The 25424-nt window shown below is 33.1% G+C and overlaps 2 protein-coding genes across 13 annotated transcripts in view; one reads left to right on the top strand and one right to left on the bottom strand.

Annotated features, from left to right (window-relative positions):
- LOC126851610 (neutral ceramidase) overlaps positions 1-10866 on the bottom strand; it is a 37229-nt gene extending 26363 nt beyond the window's left edge. For 2 of the 8 annotated variants that reach the window (XM_050595742.1, XM_050595751.1), the window contains exons 1-7: positions 8431-8617; positions 4257-4433; positions 3854-3997; positions 3325-3501; positions 3115-3242; positions 2225-2423; positions 583-789 (exon numbers count right to left, since the gene is read on the bottom strand). In XM_050595742.1, the coding sequence (XP_050451699.1) occupies positions 583-789; positions 2225-2423; positions 3115-3242; positions 3325-3501; positions 3854-3997; positions 4257-4403 (1002 nt within the window). In that variant the 5' untranslated portion in view covers positions 4404-4433; positions 8431-8617. The other 6 variants (XM_050595745.1, XM_050595748.1, XM_050595743.1 and 3 more) reach the window with 6 other exon arrangements.
- Positions 4440-25173, top strand: LOC126851609 (serine protease nudel-like). Of its 5 annotated transcripts, none has more exons than XM_050595737.1 (27): positions 6373-6477; positions 13189-13329; positions 13572-13691; positions 13925-14077; positions 14227-15348; positions 15894-16487; positions 16699-16896; positions 17440-17603; positions 17790-17917; positions 18057-18542; positions 18690-18988; positions 19441-19585; positions 19656-19798; positions 19944-20213; positions 20371-20554; positions 20658-20827; positions 20894-21007; positions 21099-21285; positions 21459-21782; positions 22025-22213; positions 22308-22455; positions 22628-22793; positions 22939-23118; positions 23278-23515; positions 23663-23782; positions 23861-24166; positions 25047-25173. In XM_050595737.1, the coding sequence occupies exons 1-26, from the start codon at positions 6429-6431 to the stop codon at positions 24156-24158; spliced, it is 6330 nt and encodes a 2109-aa protein (XP_050451694.1). In that variant the 5' UTR covers positions 6373-6428; the 3' UTR covers positions 24159-24166; positions 25047-25173. The 5 variants fall into 5 exon arrangements, with proteins under 5 accessions (XP_050451695.1, XP_050451694.1, XP_050451693.1 ...); XM_050595736.1 differs by lacking the exon at positions 25047-25173 and adding an exon at positions 24714-24858; XM_050595738.1 differs by lacking the exons at positions 6373-6477; positions 25047-25173 and adding an exon at positions 4440-5619 and having other exon boundaries at positions 23861-24395.
- Positions 25174-25424: the final 251 nt, after the last annotated feature.

Genomic DNA, 25424 nt, shown 5'->3' with positions numbered 1-25424 from the left:
TAATTAAAATTCCCTCTTTTGTAGTACATTAATATCGTGATCTTTAATGAGTTAATGCAATACTTTCAGTGGCAATGTCTCGTAACGCTCATTCTTAATTAGCGTATCGCTCTTAATGGATCGCGCTGCGCGCATAAAGTTATTTAATTCACCCGATAACTATCTCGATGCGTCGGTGGCTTCGTTTGCACGGCTAATAAGTTTCATCAGACATAATTAACCATACACACAGACATAGAAGGAAGTGCGCAAACAATGCCCTATCAGAGAGCAATAATACTCTATTCAGTTCCTGCCTCTTTGTTGGCGCTTGTTGTGCGCTTGAACTTGCGCATACCGCCGTGAAATTCCATGAAGTCCACGCTTTCCAATTATATATCGTTTCCCGTTATATATAGCGGCATTGCTAATCAATTTTTACATTCAATTAACATTTGCTTTTGATGTTTACAAACGGCACGTGGCAAAGAAACCGTCGAATCTTTTTGCTCGATTTTTTAAAACGGATTTGGCGAGCCATCTCAGGAAATATTCGACATACCATCGTTGCATTTGGAATTATAAATGGCAAAAAGCACTTACCGTAGCTTCCTGATAAATTTTGTGAGCGATGATACTCGTGCTCTCGAACATATCCTTACCAGGACCGGAAGCGAAACACATTTCTTTTTTTCCGGAACATGTGTACTGGTCGGAGCAGTTCTTCCCAGAGAATTCGCACTTGGGACCACGTGTGTTTGGCGAAACGTCACCAAGGTTGGTCGAGGCAAAAGCTGCCACAAACTGGCCCTAAGTAAAGATATTATGTCAATTGCAAATATACAAAATTATTTCTCTATTGCAATAAACATTATTATTTAAATCAAATTAACTAATTTCTATAGTTTTTTTTTTTTCATATAGATTCACGTAGATGTCCGGAAAAAAATTCGCTTTCACAGACAACACGTACGCAATAAGTGTGAAAAATGAATCCGCTATGATGCCATAAATATATTTAGAATTTAATTGCACGTACGATGGGAAACGCAACTTATATTTCGAACGAAAATAAAGTGACATTAACTCTTAATTGTTTTGGTAGGATTTCCGCAAGCGAAAGTATAATTCATGGTGATATCGTAATATGTTTATATGAAACGAACAACCTTGCATTACACTAATGGTTCATATTTTTGCAATTCGCTACCAAACAATACTTAACCGAGAATTTTTTATTAAAACTCCGATTAATGCTGTCTGAAATGTAAATGTAAATTATTATCGCAGTAGCGACGTAATGTTTAAAGATTAATAGTATCGAATGATAAAAAAGAAAGAAAACAAAGAGAAAAACAAGCGAAATATGCAGCGCCAACGTGACAAGAAAGATAAATGAAGTCAGTCTGATAATAAAAAAGGAGATAATAATAGCGCATGCAATCATCTGTGAACATAGAGCAAGAGAACAGAAAAGCTCACAAACTATTATCCGCATGCGTTCTGCAATATTTATTTAAGTGTGCACATTTATTTGAATATTGAAACATTCATGTATTTAATTTCGCACGATTTATTAGGATCCGCTGCAAGTGCATATAATTTTTTTTTATTATAAATTTTACTCTTACAACAATATCAGTAATACATCTCGATATCTCACGAGAAACTGTTAACTAATCTGTTATAACTCAATAACTAGCTATCATTTTTAAACGCACATAAAGAGTAGAAAAAGTAAAATATCTTCTAATAAAAAACTTTTGCAATTTTATTTATATATATAATAAATTAAAAACTATCAAAGATGTTTTTATGATTTAATAAATGTTTATTAAAAAATGCTGACAATCAAATTTCTCTTTCGTGATAAGTGACATTTCAAAAAAAGTATTCCATAAAATTCTTTATAATTTCCGAAAGTTTTTCGCTACTTGATATTTTTTAATAAACATTTATAAGAGATTAAAAACATCTCCAATTATTTTTAATACATGTATAAATAAAATTGCCAAATGTCTATAAAAAGATATTTTATTTTCTCTGCTCCCTATACGCGTTTAAAAATGACAGCTGATTAATTTCAACAATTTTCCACAGGACACTGTATATATATTATGTATATATATTACTGATGCTTGTACAGAGTACCGGCAGCGGTATAACTCTTGCATTGTGTATAATGTCGACATAATGTATGACAACGATATAATTTTACGATGTCTATACGTTAACGGAAGCTTACCTTGCCGATCACTGCATTATTGCTCATCATTTTCTCAAAAAGGATTGATGCGTAGCCCATATTGTCGCTGGAAACTAGGCGATTGGTATTGTTCATGCTAGTCGGATGTACGGCGAACCAATTTATGACCCCGAGAGGCTTATCGTCGGCTCCGATAAATTGCATTTGTGTTAAAATTTTGTCTACGTCATGCTCGTACCTGTGATAACAGAATAGAAAATAATTAATCCCCAATGCAAGCTTTTTTCGAAAAACGCGTTATCGAGGATGAATATTTCAAAATATCAGTTAATTGAAACCCACATCTGTCAAGTGGACGTTCGCATATTACGTACATTTCCGAGAATGCAGGCGCTTACATAGGCTTGTAAACGAGTCGACGTACATATGTTGTACATAATGTAACACGCATTAAACACGCGAATGCTTTGAGTATGCTGAGAATTAATAGTCCGAATGTTCAACGTATGTTTAATGCTGTCTGCAATCCCTTTATCAACACTAAGCAATTGCAGCGTGAATTGATCGCTTGTTATCTGAGCATGTCGCTATATTTATCACAATATTCGAATGCAAAACTGTATAATATATTCTCGTAATGTCATAAATACAATCGGCAATTATATCGGTAATTATATGATAATTCGTTTGTATTAAAGTGTCTACTCTTTGCATCGCTTAAAATTAATTAACAGACAACAGAATGTGTGCGTGCCATTATCACTGCCTCTACATATGTCTAATTAAAAATTTGCGGCGAATACAATAAATTTGACTCTTTTAAAACAGAGGATACTTTTATCGATGTTCTTAGTAAGGTATTACATTGACAACGTAACAAATTCTTGTTTTCATCCTTTTAAAATAATTGCAGCCATTTTATCACTTACTTATCTCTTTCTGATTTCGGGTTGTTGCGATACGCCTGCGGACTCCTATTAATATTGGCGTCTAAAACTTGACCGTGAATAATGAGAATCCTTCCAGGCACAACGGCATCGTGAGCCCGTTCGATGCTCTGCAAAAATAAATATCTGTCATTATCTGCTACGATCTTTAACCAAGCGAATCGCCCGCGTAATCATTGCGTATCGACTCACCTTCGTTATACCATTAACGATGGCGTCAAAGGATTCCCGGACGAAGCCGAATGTGGTCAAATCGAAAAGCACGTCGAGCATGAAACCACCCGGGCTCGAGTGTGTATGTGTGCTGCTAATCATCACGTTCCTCTCCGTGTACATGTCACCAAATTGGATATGCAATTTGCGCAATACCTGTGGCAAAAAAAATCGCGATTAATATCGCGCGATAACGATCGTGTGTCTTGCAACAAAAGCGCATACTCTCGTAAAACGCAAATCGTGCATTTATATATGCAATGAGGTGCGCAAAAAAAAGTACAATTTTTTATTTTTGCATTATACAATATTTGTAGATAATGTAAGCAAATTAAATTAGTAGATAGCCCACGATACCCTACGTATATGCTTCCATCAAATATGTGAAGTGAAAATTGCAAGGCAAATATTCAATTCCTTTATTCTACGTTATATGAAACCAATGATATTAGAAAAATGAAACCTCTCTACGTGATATCGTATGACATAATAATAAATATAATGTTACCTCCTGTCGGATGTCATTTCCTATCATCGCGCTGTCCACGCTCACAAACACGAATCTTTCCACACCATCATCAATTATGAAAGCTCTGGAAAACGTCCGAAGATGGAGACCATTTCCTTTCTGATCCATTTTCGCATATCCCATCTGAAACGCGCACGGCTATTCAATCTATTTGCTTTGTCTTTATTGTCCTTTTACTTATTTTTTAATTTTTTTAATTTTGCCATAAATACATCTTTAATTATTCTTGATAATAACTTAGATATACTTCGTGATATTTTATTTTTCAGTATGTTTGTTACATTTTATTTTCCAGACGTATCAGAGGAGGAAAGGAAGAGAAATATTTTGTTAAAATAAATTCTTCCTTCGTTCTTACTAAAAAAATTAATTCTGTACTAACAAAAACAATTTCCGCCATAGGTCCTGTGCTGTCAGCTCTTCCGACGCCGATGCTGTAGGAGGCAAGAATGGTAGGTGATAGTAACAGGAGAAGCCATAGTGTAGATAAACCCCGAGTTTTTAGAAGCAACCGCACCAAAGTATCCATTCAGCTTTGTGAGCCTCTTGGCTGATCGGACTGAAAGCAGAGACCAAAATGAGCAGGTAATGACAGGAGTATCCTTCCTCGAATGATTGAAAGTCTCGTCGTCATTAGGCAACAACTTTTTTAGTTTTATTGCTCATAATCAGTAAAACATACAATCGTTGACTTGAATCTTTCATTAGGATGCACGCGATAATGTGACCGGCATGTGTCATGCATTATTGCAGATAAGAATTTTTAAATGCAAATTTTTAATATACGCGATAACTGTTCAAAGAAAACCGCGTAAGAAGGATCTTATCTTAAAATCAGTTTATCATGAGAAAGCAATTGAATTCATTGCGCGTGTCATCATCGGAAAATATTTTTGATAAGCTTATCATGTTGTTTATTAGAGATAATTATTATACACGCCTACACAGAGAACACGGAGTATCAATATTCGACATTTTACGCGTGAATTATATAATTAGTGGCTATTATTTCAGGCTGCCTTCAAAGTTATTTACTTTTGATGACCGCGCACATGTATCGCTAATTAAAATGATAAGAGAAAAATATTGATCTTCCGAGCAGCTCAAGGATAACCGGGCGACACCGCGAAACGACTTTCACTTATCTGTCGTATTTTAGAACGAAAAAAAAAGCATAAATAAAACTTTCACGAGATTCTACGTTACGTGACTTCACTTTCGGTTAAGCATCAACTTATAAGACTGCTGTCGCTTATATAGTAAGAATATATATACGTTTCTTTACGAGAGAATTATGTTTATGAAATATGTAGAAGGAATTGATGCGAAAGTTGATATTGTAAAATTTAGAGTGTATCATATCTTCCTTCAGGTAGACTATTTTTGAAATGATAGCAACGAGTATCGATCGAGACAGATGTCAACCCAAAAACAACAAAGTCTTTATGCTTTGCTGTACCGCAAACTCATAGAAAATCGAAAGAATTATTCCATAAATATTATAAAGATTATAAATAATATGAGAAAGATATATGATGAAAAAAAGATTACACGAGCGCGTGCAAAAACATAAAATTCTAAAACAAACATATAAAAACAAGAAGTGACAAATGGTCATTTTTGCTGCTGCTTTAAAAAGGATATAATAGGTCTACTGTATACCATTAAGATCGAGCCTTATACAAGTAGCACGTGCGGCATGTCAGTTGGTGTAAGGTGTAAACGAGTGCGTTGCCGATGGCAAGGTATGTATGTAACGCGGTTTATGAGTAAGGCACATATATATGTTAGATGTATATATATAGGAATAGGCTCTCGGTATTGCATGCTTTTCAACAAGCGTCACATATGCGCAACGAGGGACGCGTGTGCACTTAAATATGTCGAATACGTGGAAAAGCTGTACAATTTACATGCGCACATTATGATTACACATATGTGATCACAGAATTGCGCGCGGAATATTGGAACACTTGACATTTTTGTTGGAATTTTCATTGTGTTTTATTCTTTTATTTGTTGAATAATCGTCAGAAACTCGACGATATCGGCAATAACGGCAATATCGTTTTTCGATATAACGTTAACCATAAATTTTTTATTTTATCGGTCTAGTCTAATATCTCGCGAGATGTATACGTAAATTTTATTTTATTACTACAAATATTTTATCCATATATTCATTTATTTAAATTTTTACTTTCATTATGTTGAATTTTAAAACAGTTTCAAAGGAAAAATCAAAAAATTGACCTGACCCCCATATTGATTGTTATAAAAATTTTAAACACTCTAAAGTTAGAAATTTAAAATTTTTTATAACACTTTAGATATCGTTTGCTGTATATTTTGTGATAAAAGTCGTGTCAAAATCACGAGGAATCAGTGCATGTAGAAATATAAAACAATGCCTGTCGAGTAACAGTAAATATTGAAATACATAGTTGGCTAAAGCCGATAAAATATAAAAGAGATCTGCACCAACACGATAACGTTATACATTCAAGTACGTTATAAATTCAACTACATCGAGAATAATTCGTTCACTTGTGAAATGCGATACGGAAATGAAGACACGAGTTTTGTAACGTTAATTAGAAAAGGTAATTAACTTCTTCTCACATATAATGTTCTTCTTCCTCATATATAGTCGGATAATATCAGGTCGCTTCATGTAAAATGTTAGTTCTCTTACATCAAAGATTCTCAGAGAACTTCCACGAGAATATAGAAGAGTATAAATATTCAATATTCTATTTTTTTGATACGTTTTTTTTTTTCACGTCTCTCAGAATAAGAATTAGCATAATCTGATTTCGTTCGAATGCATGGAAAGCTTAAAAAAGTTAAAAATAAAAAAAAAACATGTTTTTAATTTCAATATCGACTCTTGCATTAAAAATTAATGTTATCAACGAACTGAAAACCAAATATTACAAAAAAAAATTGAAGGCAAAAAACATAAATCTCTCATTAAGTGCATAGCGATAAATTGCTTCAGTTTTTTCAATTGAATCTGTGTATGTATGTAACTAGATGTTAAATATTATAAATGAAAATTATGATTACGTCAAATATTATAATAAAAATATGTCAAATTAAATTAGATGTGAGACAAATGCAGTGATAATATTTCACGAATGTCTTCTATGTGAACGTCTTTTATTTTCGTAGTCAATGCTCGATAGAAGTTTGACGCTTCCAAGGCCATATTAATAAATTCTACATTTATTGTCCGTATAGTTTGTATTTTATGCAGCCTTTGACTCAAATTTAAATTATGACAAGCGTAAATTACAAACAAATTTAAATTTCGTCAGATTTACGATAAACTCCGAGATTGACGGTTCAGGTAAAACATTGCTAATAATTTTAATTTATTCTCTTATATTTTTCTTGATATGTTTTGATTAAATATATTCTAAAGAGGGGAATATTTAAGCTTATTTTCAACAATTTAATACTCCAATTCAGCCAATTCATTACGTTATCTCTGAATTTTTCGCTAAATCATTCCTGTCGCTTCTCCGTGCGCTTATTTTAATTACCGCCGATAAAACGGTCAACAATGATTGAAGGCGTCATGACAAAAGAAAAGATTTAGATAAGTTTTTGCATATATCGCACACATAATTATCCTTCAGATAGGACGATCTCATCAATTGTGACCCACTGCGCCACTTTAAATCACGAAAGAATTACGTTGCTAACACAGAATATAAAATATAATTTTTATATACACGATTTTCAACAAGTGCTTAATAAATTAATGCTCGACTGCTGTATTCAATTATGGAAATCATGGTCTCTCGTAAACTGAATTATATACATATTTTATACAACCTGGGATTAAGTAAGAGCCAGATGCTCTTAAATTTCGACGAGATGAACGATTATATCAGTTAGACTGACTGAAGACAGCACTTTCACTTTTCACGACATTTTGACACTATTCGTGACATAATTCTACATTTTTTTATTATATTATTTATAGTTGCATTTTAATTTTGTTACGTATATTTTATTCATTTTTAGCTTTCAAAAAGATTTAATAATTTATTTTATTTGCTATTATATATTTGCTGTAGAAGTCACAAAGTAAGACATAAAATGTTATTTTGTTGTGAAAATATACATTTAAACTGTTTGATACTTTGCGAAATAATTTTATTGTATGTAGCAAACAGCCGAGTTAATATCTTGAATATTGAAAAATAAATAAAACGCTTTTAATGGATTATAAATGTTTAATACTACTATTTATACTCTAATCACATCGATGTGTCATATACACATCTTGTGATAAGATTGTTTATCACTTACCAAACAATGATACGATTAAAAGATAAAAAGAACGCCAATAATAAATAATTATATTAAAAAGAATATTTTTTTTTCCTTATCTCACTTGAAGCATAAAATATAATGTAAATGAAAAAAATTAATAAAAATATTTTTTTAAATCGCGTATTAATAAGTATAACATTTATTTCAATTTTAGTCGATACTGACTTTACTTTTGCAATATAAATAAATATTAATAAATTGATTATCACCAAATTAGCGCACTCTCGATTTCATAGAGAGGAAACGTTGTCACTTCGGGTCATCAGCGTGATATCGGGAATAAAGAGGAATAACACTGGCGTTATGAAATATAACACTGTTCTTATGAGTGGTTTACTTGGAACTGGCGTACTGTCTATTGTAAGACTCGACCAACTACGACTAATCTAGAGAGGCACGCACCACTTAACTGAAACATGGACACGTATCTCCGAGACGAATGATCCCGATCGAGATGTGCGCACAACGACCGTGTCGCAGAAGTCGGTTGATCCTGGTCGATGCAGCAAGAAAAAGGTGCTTATGACAGCGTCAGTTGGGTCCACGTCACAAACACAGTCACCGGACCGTCAACATGAAGACTCCCCATTTGTCTACCAAACCCAACGTTGGGACTCACATGGTCGATGACGAGAAAGAAGGGGAAACGGAAACGATTTTACGGCTATTCTTATTCAGATGCACATACACACACACACATACACAGACTGCTTTATCCTCTCGTGTTCTCGGCTCCGTACCTTTGTGCCTTCCGTTCTCTCGTTTGCTCTCTCGCCTTGGCACAATATATGAGAACCGTACACCTACATAGGTACACAGGTCGGAGTAGGGTAATCACTGTGTGTGTGTTATGATTGTGATTAGAGGAACAATTGCCGCGGCAACGTGTCGTGATCAAAATGCGCGCTGGTGGAAGAATATATTACGATTTAAATGTTAGTGGAACAATTAGTCAAATTTTACGCAAGAGAAAAAAATAATAATATATAAAATTCATTCTTTTAATTATCATTATTCAAGATACGGCTAACTTGAGAATAAAGTAGCATACAATCGACGAAAGTTAAATTCTATTATAAGCCGTATTAATTACAGGAGTTTCCCATCGAGATAATCAAAGTGTTTAATTTGAGGCTTAAGACTAAATCTTTTATATTATTGATTAAGTCACGTGCCGCATTAATAATCGGGGAAGGAAGTGTATTAACATTCGATTTTAGCTTTAGGAATATATATTCTAATTTATGACTCAGCTGTAATGTGTAATAATCTAAACGTAAACGCAATTGATGCGGATATGATTTGATCAATAATAGTAATTGGCATAAAAGAATCTTTAATAAGCTTGGAATAATGATATGGAATATTATCTTATATATTTGTATAATGCAATGAATTCAAACAACAGACGTTTCATTAGCATTAATTATTCATTATTAATTTGACTAATTAATGATAAGACTGGCTAAGTAGATAATTAAAACAAAATAAAAAGTGAAAAAAATAATTCTTCAAATCCTTGTTAGAATATAAAAAAATATACATAATTTATATCATTAAAATTATTATTTGCATCACGCGTAGAAGATTACCGCGTACAATTATTCTTGGCCGCTGTAGTGTATGAAATAAATTGTAAATACCAGAAAAATTCCAGGATTTAAAGTGACGGTATTTTAAACAATTTTACGATTTTATATAAACATTTTCTCGGACGCAAAGACGCACACTCTAAACGCTTGATTTTACAATTTTATCAAGAGTAATTAAAAATCTCTTGCTAAATATTCAAATGCAAGGGAATAAAAATGTTGCCCATAGAAAGCAAATAGTAATACGGTAAATACGGAAAAAAATAAGTACGAAAAAAAATGTATGAAAAAAAAAAAAAAATATCACGAACGCTCTTATTTTCCTTGACTGACACGAGGATTCCGCGAAAAACAGTTCAAGCATTATTTTCCCGACTATCTCTCCCGTGATTTTTCGAAGCGAGAGAAATCTCCGATCTCAGATCTTTCATGCCGAAAATATATACGCACACGTTAATCGTTCGTGCGTAATCGCAAGGCAATAATATTTACCCTTGTACGAGAAATATTGCGATACGACGTGATCAGGAAAAGAAGCGATATTACCTTCAGTGCGATATTACATTTGCATATACATATATACATATAATAGCGTGATATAAAATATATTTATATTAATGCAAGTTAATATAAATAATATAAAAAAATAATAGACTATATTTAACGAATACTTACAAATGCGCGTGTCATTAGGATTATTCTCTTGTGAATTCTCGGTTCAGCAGCACAGATTGTAATCATTTCAAAAAGATTTATCTCTTATCGATACGATTTCGGAATCTCTTTTTATTTTTCTTGCTCGAGAAGTGAGATTTTTGCAAATTTATATTAACGTGTTTTATCGGACAGATTTTCAGGATAACGCTCGTACACAAAAATTATTTTTCTATTGTTATAAAATTCCACATAATTTTAACGTTTAAAGTTAAGTAATAATATCGCAAAATTTTTTACACTTATATAAATATATTACATTTATCAATTATTAAGTTAAAATGAAAATTCATTATTTCTATCACAAATTAATTCAATACATTTGACAACTTAGAAACATTATTCTTGCTGCATTATATTATTAATATCGTAATAAATTTTTTCGAAAACATCTTTTCAATGATACTTTCATGTATCAAATGCGTAAATTGCGTATCAAACGAACCATGGATATGATCAATCTATCGCGATTTCTTCGAGCACTCGTGATATGTACCACAAGGGAATTAGCGATAATCGCGATGATTTGCGCCTCCTTACGAAATTCTTTTGTGCAATTGCCATCAGATCGATGCAAATTACAATCGCGAATCACCGATAAATAAATAAAATCCGATACATTTATACGATTGTGTACTTGGCGTAACATTGGAGCAGACTGTCACTTTCATCGATCCACAGGTGGCTCAAGCATGAGAGAAAGTAAAAGGAGACTGATTGTGCAATTATCGTCGCTATAATAGCTCGAACAATTTCAGCTCGGTGCAAACAGCGCCGATGTATCGATAGCGTATGCGCACTAATCGAATTATCGACTTGCCTAATGATCGTGATAATGAGAAAAATAATTTTAATTGATTTTTCAGCTGACATTATGTCACATACATGATACAAATAGAGAAAACATGTTTTTGATTTCTGAGCAAAAAAATAAATATATAATTGATAAGCCATTTTCTTAATCTCATTATAAAAACTCGTTTTTTTACTTCTGAAATATATAAAAGAGGAATGCATAATTGAAAGTATAGCGTTTCTCAGGATGATAAGCCATTTTTATAATCTCATTTCGAGATTAAATGTAAGAGTTTACAAATGGGAAAAGTTAAAAGCTATTTATACAGCTTTTTAAACAGCTTTCTATAAAACTGAAAGGCTTTTCGAAATTAAACATTTCGTATGCAATGACTCGTTATTTTTGGTTTAAACAGCTTTCAGGAAATATCACGTTACCTGCTTTCTCTGCCGCAACAAAAAAGCAACTTTGCAGTGTTCAAATATATGACAGCCTAGCACATTGCATGTTGATGCATGCACACAAAATTGGAACGCGGTGATACGAAATATCGCGTTACATCAAAAACAATATTGCATTATTTGAACGGATCCATAACGTTATTATTATTGGTTTCATTATTTTATGTATCATATTATTGCATCTCAATTTTTAGTCATTACATCTGTCTCTTCTTCCATGTTTTAGAAACATTTTCTTTCATAAAATATCAATTGCTATCGTAAAATGATTTCAAAACGTTTCAAATTTTATATGATTGAAACAATTTATTTATATAAATTATAATATTTATTTATATAATTATAAATTATAATATTTATATAATTATTTATTTATATAAATTATATATTATAATATTTATATAATATAATATTTATAGAAATAAAAGTCAACAAGCGAAAAGATATTAGAGAATTGCGAAAACGCCAGACTCAGACAGCACATGTTTCTAGAAGACGTCTCAAAGACAATTTAAAGACGTCTCTTGTTTTTTAGACATCTTTAAGACGTCCTTTGATTATCTTGTACTGTCTGGAGAGATTTACTAATGTGTGTTTTCATTCGCGCCACTTTGCAACGATCGATTCGCAACCAATTTGTAGCGCAATATGGAAAAGCATGACCTGTATCGATAGAAACTTATCTCATTAATACTTTAGCAAAGTATAGAATTGTTTCGCAGTTATTGGTTCCGAGCACCAATCGTCTCTTGTTCAATTCCGATAGCAATTTCCAGCTTTGAGTATCACACTTTATACAAATGTCATTAAAATAGTTTCCATACAAGAAAATTTAAATTGATTGTAATCTATTATTTTCATTGTGATATCTATTTCGAAAGTATTAATATTTTATACTTGTTAAAAATGTACATTAATTTCGCGCTTTTATGTATAAAGGATTTCTATTTTGTTTGCGTTGGACAATTTCTCGCGACTGCTGTATTTGAATTAATTTTTATGCAAAGGTAAACATGCATAAAATATTCTATTACGCAAGTGCATATATTCATCATATGATTTTCTATCTGTTTTATTTCTCTTTTGCTAACACAGAATTAACTTTATGAGATGTGGAACTTTTTCCATAATGAAGAATAATAGTTTCTCACTGAAATTGAGAGAGCTTGCGGAAAAAAAAAATTTCATTCAATTCAATTTGAAAATGAGAGACATTAATCACGAACGTTGTTTGCTATCTTCTCTTGCATGTAAAAGAGACGGCGAGACGAGGGAATTTAAATTCTCGAATCTGTATAGTAAAGGGCCGATTAATTTTACCATTAAGCTGGTCTCTGAAACCTGCATTTAATTTTTTTTTCTGTAAAAGTCTAGAATTTCATTTACAGTTTTTTTTTTTTTCAGGCTCTGCGACAACGACGACACTTATCAAAATGCGTGTAACAGGATTCATTCACACGGGTGTAACAGGAGACGAAATAAGTTGTCAGCAATTTTTCGCTGACGCATCGGTGGTGAGAAACGACTCTGCCTATCGAGTCCTGGGTTAGTCGTCGTCGGTATGATCTAGTGTGAAGATCGGTAAAGCCATAAAAAAAACTTCTTACAAGAAAATTTAGTCTTAAGGAACAGTTTAAATAAATTCGCGAAAGTAATTAAAAAAATTTTTTTTTTTTTTTTTGCACCGTATATATTTGATATTTGATGCAAATTAATTATTTACTACATTAATTAATCACCAAGCAAATACGATTAATTTTGATTATAATTATTTTATTAACAATTAGTGTACTTCGCAAATAAATCGGATAAAATGTACGATAGTCAAGAACACTCAGAACATCAAATAGTCGATGTTCCAATCCATTCACCATGTCACACCGTGTTGGTGGATTCGGAAAACACAGGTAAATGTTTCTTACTCCACAAGTAATACCTGAAAAACAAAGAGATCTAATTTATCTTTGCTGAAAGCTTCAAAAAGTATGTTAATAATGTAAAAAAAAATATATTGTTACATTAAATTTGTATTAAAAATTTGATAAGTTCTTGGATAATGATAATATTTTATGGCGTATCTTGTTTTATTATACAATATATTCTCGATACTTCAGGATTAATATTAATTGTGTGATTTCAGGCGAAACACTAAACAGATGTGAGATAAAATCGGACAAATGCTGCCTAAGATCACGTGGAAAGGAATGCATTGCTGTTTTTGTAATAATCTCTGTGGTGCTGATGGTGACTTTGTTGAGGCTCGCGTTTGTTTTTTTCATGAATAATACTTTCGGTTAGTAAATGTCATATATATATATATATATATATGTAAGAGCTGGGCGCTTGTATGCTTTATTTTCGCAAAAAAATCCGTTCCACGCGATCGTCGATTTCCAACCGATATCTTCAAAGAGTCATCTTTTGCCATGATTCTCATTTCAGATCTTCATCGGGAATCAAGCGTGGATCAGCTGATCAGCGAGCTTGAAAGAGAGTTCATTGAAAATCCACTTTTCAGCGATCAGATGAATCTCACGAATCAGATAACGCAAGCAAAAGACGACGCGCTTTCTTACATATATAACATTGTCGCGAACGAAGGTGACACGCGTTTCAAACGAGAGATATCACGCACGAGGAGAGACTGCGAAATGAGCGCTGAGCACTGCGGGATGTTGTTGAAAACGATGGAAAGCTATCTCAAGAATCTCAAGAATAATGTGCAAAGCAACGGATATCCCGTGTCCGTATCGGACATGTTAAAGTGTCTGAAATGCAAGACGCAGTTGACTGACGCGAATAAATTCAACGAGGACCCTACGCCGCTATCGCGAGATCAATATTTCTCTCATGACTACGTTGAACAAAATCGCTCGAGCGATTCCAACATCACCGCCATCAAATTGCTGGATAACGAAGAGGCCAAACGAGCGGAAGTCAATGGAACGGAAATGGCGAAAGTTCAAAGGACGGTGACGGAATCGCTTATAAACGATGTATCGCAGGATTCTGCGAATCAATCATCGAAAAACATCGATATATCAAAAACCTCCACTACATCAATTGATCCTACAAATTACAATGGCAGTCAGGTAGATACAAATACCTCTGACATTAATATCAACTCGACGACGAGTATAAACGACGAACACCCGGACGATAATCTAATCACAATCGACTCGCGTACGATGAGAATCCAAATCGATGAAAGCAGTTCTTCCGCTATACCAAACGCCGATCAACAAACTGAAAGCGAAGGTACAAGTGAAACCGTTACGCTGCAGTTTGATACGACGGAGTCGAGTAGCACGACACAATATACTATTACGGAAGACGATGCAAGATACAAAGGAACTACAAATTATTCGGTAGGATCAACTGAAACGAATACGCGGTATACCATCGATCTCATAAAACAATTTACGATTGCTGAAAGCGTGACGAGTATGCCAGCAGGATACGACGTGACCGGAATCGACAGCGATGATGACAGCACGGGGCATCCTTCGGTGCAACCTTCGTTCGAGGGACACCCGGAAAATCAATCAGCTACAACGATAAACGGTACGGTGCTGCATAGAAAAGAAACAATGAAATAATTAAAGGTCGGGATACAAATGATGGCATTAAACTTGCTAACTATAATATTAATATTTTCTGCCAAACAAACTTTTCGAAATTAAATACTTTTTTTTTTATTTTTCCAATCGACTCCTTTTTCATTCCGTCACGCAAGAGATTTTTTTTTTTTTCTTTAAAGACTATTGGAAATAATTTATAACGTATGCGGAAGAGTATAGTAGAAATTTATTATGTACTGCATAATCCTATGAAGTTTCATGAGCCGAATGAAATTTTGAGAATTTATTTATAATGAAAGAAGTTTGATCTAATTTTAAATAAAATGTTCAAAGTTTTTTAATTTTTCTTTTTCAAGTTTTTTTAAAGTTTTTTTAATTTTTTTTTTTTTTTACTTATGTAATTTAAAAATAAAATAACTGATTTTTTCCAGACCATTATAATTCTAGAGTTGCTTTCGTTAATTACAGAACGCAAATAATTTTTCCAAAATATAATAATGCAATTTTCAAAAGATATATGCACAATAGTTTCAGAATCGACGGAGAATCACAGTGTTTTCGATGAATTCACATCGGATGATCATTCTGAAGAGAAAAGCGAGTCCATCCAAGCAACTTCCGAGAGCACGGAATCCTTCCAGCATGTGCAAATGTTGCCCACAATGTTACATCCCGTCTGTATCTATGATTATTCAGCTAGCCAGTCTTCCAATATGCCGTCCTCTTATCCAGAATCGTCCAATCCTTCCATCACGCCAAATCGTGAGTTTCCATTCCAAAAATCGCCTTATCGTGGTTTTCCGTCGTCGAATTACATGCAATTGCAGGCGAATACGATGCAATTTATACCGGGATTTAGTTATGCCGGCAATCTGCCGCAAGCTCAATCGGCGGAACAAGGAATGAGATCCGCCACATCAAACGTATCGCCAATCTCGCTTAATCAACAACCGAAGACGCCATACTTTTGCGGCTACATGTCATTGCCGATTCTGCACTTTTCGTCAATCTCCGACACGTTGCAATCTGATCGCTCCTCTGTTGACAAAAAGGATTCTCCGCCGGGAGAACCCCGAAAGCTTTTTCAGAAGGACGGGACTATCGTATCGCAGGACTATTCAGGTATAAGTGTCATGTCGTGAATTTTTCATGACTTTTTTTTTAAATTGTCTGATTTATCGCCTTCTTTCTTTATTTTATTTATTTATTTATTTCATTAGCATTATTACGATGGAAATTCCTATAGAATTTTAAGTTTAAATTAAGTTAAAAATTTCTAAGAAAATAAAAGTAAATTAAAATGTTGCTTTTAACAATATAATAATTATTTCAGCATATAAGTGTCCCCAAAATTATTATCAGTGCGATAATCTATTCTGCATTCCGGAGACAAATAGGTGCGACGGCCGTGCTAATTGCTTTGATGTCAGCGACGAGATGAACTGCTCCTGTAGGGATCGGATATTACAAGATCAAATTTGTGACGGTTATTTTGATTGCCCACATGGAGAAGACGAGCTTGGCTGTTTCGGTAAATTACGAATATTGAATTAAATTTTGTTTGTATATTTGCATTATTTTAGAATTTATTTATCCAATTTAAAACATTACATAAAGCTATATAAGCGTTAACAAGACAAAATTAGGATAATATATATGACATAGAAATCTAAACGATCAACTGAGCATTTTTTCTCTTATTGGATTTTTATTAAAAAAATTAAAATTATTTATTTATTATTTAACAAAAATAATATGAGTTTAATAAGTCTATTGTTAAAATAGTAGTAAAAGAATTATAAATATATTTTTTTTAATATTGGATGATCGCCAGATGACGCTAAATACTGGCTACATTTATATAAGCTACTTTACCCACGAGACTTTTCTCCATTCATAAGTCCTTTTCATGCAAAACGCAATATTTATCATATTACTAAGAATTTCGCATTATATGATCTATAAATTTGCACCAAAATTAAAAAAAAGATCTATAAAATTATAAAGATTTTATCCCAAATTTGGTCGCTCAATTTACAGATTATTTAAATTTTAAACTTACATATATTTTCAGATTGCCCGGCAGACTCTTTTAGTTGTAATTACGACTCGTACAATCCTCTGCGGCTTAATTGTGTACCACTTTCACAACGTTGCGACGGTATTAAACAATGTCCTGACGGAAAAGATGAGCTAGACTGCACTATACTTTCGGAATCATACATAAGTCCAAAAGATGTACAAACAAATAATATATTCATCATTATAAATTATTTAAATATTTTAGATTATTAAATTTAAATTATTTTAGATTATTAAATTTTTCTAGTTTCTCCGATTTATTGTTCATCATTACACTCGGACGTATATTATTCACTTTTATTATTACTTGTGAATTATGCGACGATATTGTTTCATTTTTAGATATCTACTGTTGGTTATGCTCAAGGATATTTGCATAAAAACGTACAAGGACAATGGTATCCCGTTTGTTCGGTCACATCTTCCTGGGCGATTGATGCTTGCTTTTCGGAAATTGGTCAACCGCTAACGTACGTCATCAATTGTTAAAAATACAACTGGCATATCATATTTAAAATGGAGATAAAAAAATATGCTAACAATAATCTCTAATCTAAATCTTTTAGTTAATAATAGACGAATACTTAATACATCGTCGTATTTTTATAGAGCAATGCCGGATATACAAATCGTACGCGTGCCTGAAAATGTCTTTCGAGATCCTTACGTAAAAGAAATCGACGGCCAGATAAAATTGACATCGTGTTCGGGTACAGCAATATTCGTGAAATGTCCGCTGTTACCGTGCGGCATAAAAACTATTCCGTATCAGGATTCCTTCCGTACTGTCGACGCAATGAGAAACGATTATGTATACAAAAAACAAGCGAAGGAACAACACGTTTTGTATAAGTTCAATAAGCTTTATCAGGAAACGTTGGGGCTATTAGATGCAAAACATTCAGCGTTCGAGAAGAAAGAGCAAGATGAAAACGACACTCTCGTCGGAGCGCAATCGCGAGTAGTCGGCGGTCGAGCTAGTCAGCCCAAAGCCTGGCCATTCCTCGTTGCTATTTACAAAGACGGTCGGTTCCATTGCGGTGGCGTTATTCTCAGTGAAATCCACGTACTCACCGCGAGTCATTGCATGGAAGGGTAAGAAGTGTTCTCAAGGGAGTTTTTAAAAAAGTACTTTTTTAGCTCGTAAATTTATGATGAACATAAGCAGTGGATACGCACAAGCGATTAGATTTCTTAGATATAGATATTCTCTCTATGGAAAAATTTCCCGATAAATTTTAGATACGAAAAACACTATTACGAAATACAAGCCGGCACGTTCAGACGATTTTCATTTTCACCGACAACTCAATCGAGGAAAGCGAGATTTGTGATCACTCATCCTGATTACGAAAGTGAAAATATGCAAAACGATATATCGATTATTATGCTGGACAAACCATTCCTTTTCAATCGATGGATTCGTCAGGCTTGCTTACCGTCTCCAAGTATTCTGGGTACTGAATGGAATAAGGAACCATCACCACTATCTATGTGCATTGCTATTGGATGGGGAGCCTTAAGAGAAGATGGACCAAATTGTAAGATAAACTTTCAAAATCCAGATAATAATTTTGTGTTTCTTTTAATTAATAAATATGCAAACAATACTCAAACGATTCTATCAACTGGGTGTAAAGCTATTTAATCAATTTTTTATTTTTTAAAACAAGACATTCTAGTATAGTACTTATATAGGCATACAAATTTCTGAAAATTTAATGAAAAATAACATGGACAATTTTCCAGGACAGAATAAAACTCACGCTTTTTATTTTGTCTTGAAGCATTTTTTTTTTAGTTTATAAATTATTTGTTTAAACTATCAAAAACTATGAAAGCATTAAAAATAAAACTACAATAATTTACAAAATAATATGCAAGTTTCATATACATTTATTAATTCAATCAATATATTTCAAGATGTATCTTAATTTAAAGACATTCAAAAATATGATTCTTTTCTTTATTTAAAAATAAAATTTTATTTTAGCGGATTATTTGCGAGAAGTGGAAGTACCAATTTTGCCAGGATGCACGCATCTACCGGATCAAAACAACGCCACGATTTGCGCAGGATATCCTGATGGTGGTCAGGATACTTGTCAGGGTGACAGTGGTGGTCCTTTGATGTGCAGGTAAAAATTGAAAGGCAATGCCTCGATCAATCTCTTTTTTAAATATGCCATCAAAATATTTCTTTTATAGAAATCGAAATTTTGGCTCGCAATGGTATGTGGCGGGCCTAGTCAGTCATGGTGAGGGATGCGCACGTCCGAACGAGCCTGGTGTTTACATGAAAATAAGTTACTTCTTGGACTGGATTCAGCAAACGTCTAATATGTTAATAAGTAAGTTTGAAATTTTTTAAATAATTAAACGCGAAATATTCTCACATGATTTTGCATGCTATTATAAATATCTAAAAAAAGATTAAATGTAGATTTTGCGCGCTTCTTCTCTTACATTTTCATTTAAAAATATATTATTTTGCAGATAATTTTACGGAGCCCTTTGGCAAAGATAAAAGACCTTTGGCCAATTGTCCAACATTTAGCTGCGACGACGGAAGATGTTTGCCGATAGAACAACGTTGCAATCGAATTATAAATTGTTTGAACGGAGAAGATGAGATTCAATGTTATCCGTTCGAGGACTTGTTTGAGATATCGCCTCCAAATAATGGCATGTACAGACAATCCGATTCCAATAAAGAAATCGTGAAATCACGAGCAGATGAAACATCCGGCGATAATACGAAAAATCGTAAGTTAAAAATTTATTTCTTTATTACAGGTCATAAGTTTTTGATTTTTATATAATAAAATAACAAGACATAATTGGAAGAGTGACACACAAGAATCTACATGTATATATATATATATATTTTTATTATATTCGTCGTAAAAATTTTGTATCACAGAAATAACCACGGAAGCAATTCCCATCTTTACTTCTTACCGTTTCTTCTACAAAACGCAGACTGATATTGACGAAGATTCTAATACATCGAATGTCTCTGCAATTACTCCTAAAACAACAATTACTCCTGAAACAACAATTACTCCTAAAGCAACAATTACTCCTAAAACGTTCACGTGCAAAAGGCAAGTTATGAGAAATATTATATTTGCAAATTTTTTATTATAATTCTCAATAATTGAAGTCAAAACTTTTTATAAGAAAATCAATGTTTATCTCTTTTTTTAGATTGATTCAAACTATAACGATCGATAAGAGATGCGATAGGCACTCTGATTGCGAGGACGCCACCGATGAAGAGGACTGCATGTGCCGAGATTATTTGTCGAATCTACACCCAACGGCAATTTGCGACGGACGTGTGGATTGCGCCGATGAAACGGACGAAGAAGATTGCGGTATGCAATTTTAAACACTATTCTGTCGATCTTCATCTATCTGACGAATAATTAATCTCGTTTCAGATATATGCGGAGACGACGAGTATTACTGCAGCAGGAGCGAAGGGTGCATCCCGATAATGAAAAGATGCGATGGCAATTTTGATTGCCCTCTGAGCGAGGACGAACTCGATTGCCGTAAACATGATTTAAATTTTAAATGATATTTAAATGTGTGTTAAAATATTAATTGACATTGGATTGCCATTTTTTTTTCTTTTTTTTTTAGTTGCACTGACCGATGGAGAATACGTGAACGTAGACAGCGATGATCAGACAGTTTTAAACATAGAGGGTTTATTCAGTAGACATTACAATGGAGCGTGGCATGTACAGTGTCTTGAAGCAGAAATGCTGGATAATAATACTGTAACATCGATACTCGGACGCAACCTATGCGAATATCTTGGGTTTGCGTACGTTTCTCTAGATTTTTAATAATTCAATCAGTTTAGCATTTTTCTTTTTATGCGCAAGCAATTTTTCAAATATTATATTGTAATAATACTTGTTCAAAATTGTAGAAAAATTTATTTAATTAATTATAAAATAATTAAAATTGTAATAAAAAATTATCTCTCGCGTCCAGAAATGTGCAATCAATGCGTAAAGTCGTCGCAAACAAGACGATGTTGGAAACGAAATTCTGGCGAAGGTGGGATAACATTACAAGTTACGAATCTTCGCCGTCGAGCGAGGAAGACGAGATCTGTATGACGTTACGGATTCGCTGCAGACAGGTTTTAAGCAGTAGCGCCGACACGCACCTGATCGTCGATCCAAGAACCGGAAATTATACCTACCTGTGGCCATGGCTGGCCGCTATCTTCGTTGATGGCCGTTATCGCTGCTCGGCTTTACTCTTGGAACCAGACTGGCTTCTGTCCAGTTCGAGCTGCACGAAAGATATAAAGTAATTGAACTTCTTGCCTTTTATTCAAGATTTTTCTTTATCTTAAAAATATTTTTAAAATATTATTAAATATGGATTGTGCAAAATTTGTTGAATATTTTATTTTAGTAGCCTCGCGATTTTTTTTATTAAAAATTAAAATTAAAAATAAAAACAAATTAAGAATTTGTTTCTTTCGACGAATGAAAAGGCACGAAAAATAAATTACCGATGAATGAAAAGTAACGAAAAATAAATTACAGATTATCGGTGAATTATACGACAGCCCTGCTTGGACGAAGCCGCTCGTATCTCTATGTCGACGGACCTCATCAACAGATCTCGGTCATTGACGAAATCAGGGACGTGAAAACATCGGAGGTCTCGTTGCTCCATTTGAAAACTGCAGTAAATCTTACGCGTCATGTCCGGCCATTATTTCTAGAAAAGAAGTGCGTACATGCTTAATTACACTTACACATATTTTTTATTATAATAAATATAAAATATTTACTTATATTAATTATATTCGTCGAATTTTTACAGAATCTATCCGCCAGCGAGCAACGATTTATGCGTTGCTGTCGGCACAAACAAGGAACACGTGACACAATTAATCTTTTTACAACCGGTCCTTCAAAATTGCGACAATTGTTACCGCTGTTTCGTTAAAACTTCAAACTTCGAATGTCCGGTAAGTGTGGCTTTATAATATTAAACTATACAATTATTTAATTATATATTAAACTACTATAATTTATCTACTAGTGTTGCATATCGATTGCATCTGAAATTTTATTCCTATTAGTTTCATAAAATATATAAATTATAATTAAATTTGAATTTTATTTTTCCTGCACTCTTAGGTCAATGATACTTCGTCAAATTGGAGCGGAACGGTGTTCTGTCGCAGCGAGAAGGGATGGTATCCCGCGGCGGTATTTCACGAAATCGACGACTTGTGCAGCTTCCGAAGCATACGAAATTTGACAAGCATCGATTACATCCACGCTTTTCTCATCCATGCTTTGGGTAAACTGTGGATGTTTATAAAAATCCAAAATATCTTTGTCAAATATTCATGTCACAATCCGATCATCTGATTAACGTCTACTATCGCGTTAAAAAAGACGATAACTTTTTTGTGTAATTTAATTTCTCCACCGTTGCGTTGCAGAGACAAAGCCGGAACCAACACCTGAACCGGTGTGCGACGGAGTTCGATGCAACATCGGACAGTGCGTTCCTTGGAGTCAGGTATGCGATGATGTAGGTGATTGTCGAGATGATTCGGATGAGAAAGACGAAATGTGCATGCGTAAAGTGCAACAGACTAGTAGTAGTGACAAATCTAAAAGTAAGTAATTTTATCAGATGAATTTGTAACACAATTGGATTTCAATTTAAAATCTAAGAAACTTAGATTGATTTATTAGATCTATTGATTAATCAATATTTCTTAATTAATTGTTACATAAATCCATGTTTTCTTAATTTTTTTTTTTTATATATATAGACTGTGCTAAATCGGAATTGCGGTGCAAGAATGGCGAGTGCGTCTCGAAAAGCGCGTTCTGCGATGCTAAAGTAGACTGCTCAGATGGAACGGACGAACCCGTAACATGTACATGCGCGGAATATTTAAGACTAACAATACCGGAACGGCTGTGCGACGGTGTGCGACATTGTCTCGATAAAAGCGACGAGTCGCCAGAAATGTGTCAATGCACCCAAACTAGCTTCAAATGCAACGCGTAAGACACATGTTGTATAAATATAATCCCATAAAACATCATCTAAGACTTTTTAAGAAATATATCGCAGAATAAAAAAAAATGATAAATTAAAAAAAAAATTATTATAATCAATAATATTGTAAAAATTGTATACTTTATATACAGAGTAAACAACAATGTTACGTGCATCTCACAAGATTTCGTATGCGATGGTGACAAAGATTGTCCGAATGGCGAAGATGAAATGAAATGCGTAAAGATTGAAAAATCGACGAATAATATTAGGTCAGATACAAAATCTTAAAAACTTAATATAAAATAAGAATAGTTAGATAACGTCTTTTTTTCTAAATCATTTTGTAGACCTGACACAGGAGAAGTGATGCAACGATCCTACGGCGTATGGCATTCTCAATGTTTTTCGTTACCAGTAACATCGCAGGAAGAAGCGAAGATTATCTGCCAAAAGAATGGCTACACAAACGGAAGTATCGATTCTGAAAATCAAACTTTGAGCGAGCCTGTCATTCCGTCTCGCGATGATTTCTATATGATACGATTAAATTCGTACACGTGGATAACAATGCGCGACGATAAACCGCTTATAACTTTGGTCCCACCGAAAGAATCTTGCTATCGTCTTTTCGTCGCATGTAATTGAAAATTAAGGTAATCTTGTTAGAATATTTTCCACATCCTGATTATGGTATATGTATGATGACTGGAGGAAGATAACATATTTTTTTAATTTAAAAAAATAATGTAGGAAACATAAAACATGACATAAACATAGAACATGATCCAATTTCATACATCTTTAATTTATTTAGTTAATGAGATTACAAGTAAAATAAACGAGTCATATTAAAAAAGATTTTTTAAATTAAATAAATAGATTAATTATATTTATGTTTGTATGTTTACCTATATATATATATATATATATATATATATATATATATATATATATATATATATATAATATTAAAACTATGTGATATTTTCCATAATTTGCAATTTGCAAGTATTTTAATATCAGCTTCTGCAATTTACATTATATAAGATAAAATATATGCTTTCTCTTTCCTTAAAATAATGAATATAATGATCTTAAAATATACAGATATACATATTGTGTCTATATTAAATATATAAGAATAAGAAATGTTGTATATAAATATGAAATGTACATTTTTTGTGACATTTTATTCCACAGCAAAAAATTCAGATATTTGTGTTACAAAAATACTATTCTCTAACGATGTGATCGAATTTTCTAATACCACGATACGATCGCTGTCGAGAATGTATGCGTCACATAGGAAATAATGCGAATTAATCATTTCGGGAATGCAAATAATTAGTCACTTTGGCCACTGTTTTCTATTGTTCTATAACATTAAAGAAAGCTTGTCAAAAGAATCCGAAGACATAGTCGTTTACCAGCAAATATTTTAACCATTTTTTTGTTATGTAAACATATGGGAGGCAATTCTGATCTGTTTACACAACATTGACTGAGAGATGTTTTAATATAATCTTATTCCAGACTGTACAATTACATAGAAGTTATAGGGCAATATCAACATTCACTATGACGGAAGAGCAATATAATTTTTTTCTTAAATGGAACGATTTCCAATCGAACATAGTATCGTCGCACAAACACCTTTGAAATGAAATATCTTTCACGAATGTGACGTTGGCTTGCGAGGATCAAACATGTAAAGCGCATAAAATAATCTTATCCATCTGTAGTCTTTGCTTCAAATTCTTATTAAAGGTATATTGTTTACATTATAGTAAATTGTTTGTAAGTATATTGTTAATATTATATAGTAAATAATGAAGAGAATATTTATCTTTTAGAGGCTTGTGTTGTCTGAAATATTTTTTGTTACACATAATACGTATTATTTAATAACGC

Source organism: Cataglyphis hispanica, chromosome 8 (assembly GCF_021464435.1).
Source record: "Cataglyphis hispanica isolate Lineage 1 chromosome 8, ULB_Chis1_1.0, whole genome shotgun sequence".
Classification (NCBI taxonomy): domain Eukaryota; kingdom Metazoa; phylum Arthropoda; class Insecta; order Hymenoptera; family Formicidae; genus Cataglyphis; species Cataglyphis hispanica.
Note: the sequence above shows the minus strand (reverse complement) of the source record. Positions and strands in the feature narration are given on the sequence as shown.

Excerpts from the sequence above, each read along its gene's own strand:
- LOC126851609 (XM_050595737.1), top strand. The coding sequence starts at position 6,429 with ATGCGATACGGAAATGAAGACACGAGTTTTGTAACGTTAATTAGAAAA. Across the intron at positions 17,604-17,789 it reads CATACATAAGTCCAAAAGAT|ATATCTACTGTTGGTTATGC; the intron begins GTACAAACAAAT and ends TTTCATTTTTAG. Across the intron at positions 19,586-19,655 it reads GGTGGTCCTTTGATGTGCAG|AAATCGAAATTTTGGCTCGC; the intron begins GTAAAAATTGAA and ends TTTCTTTTATAG.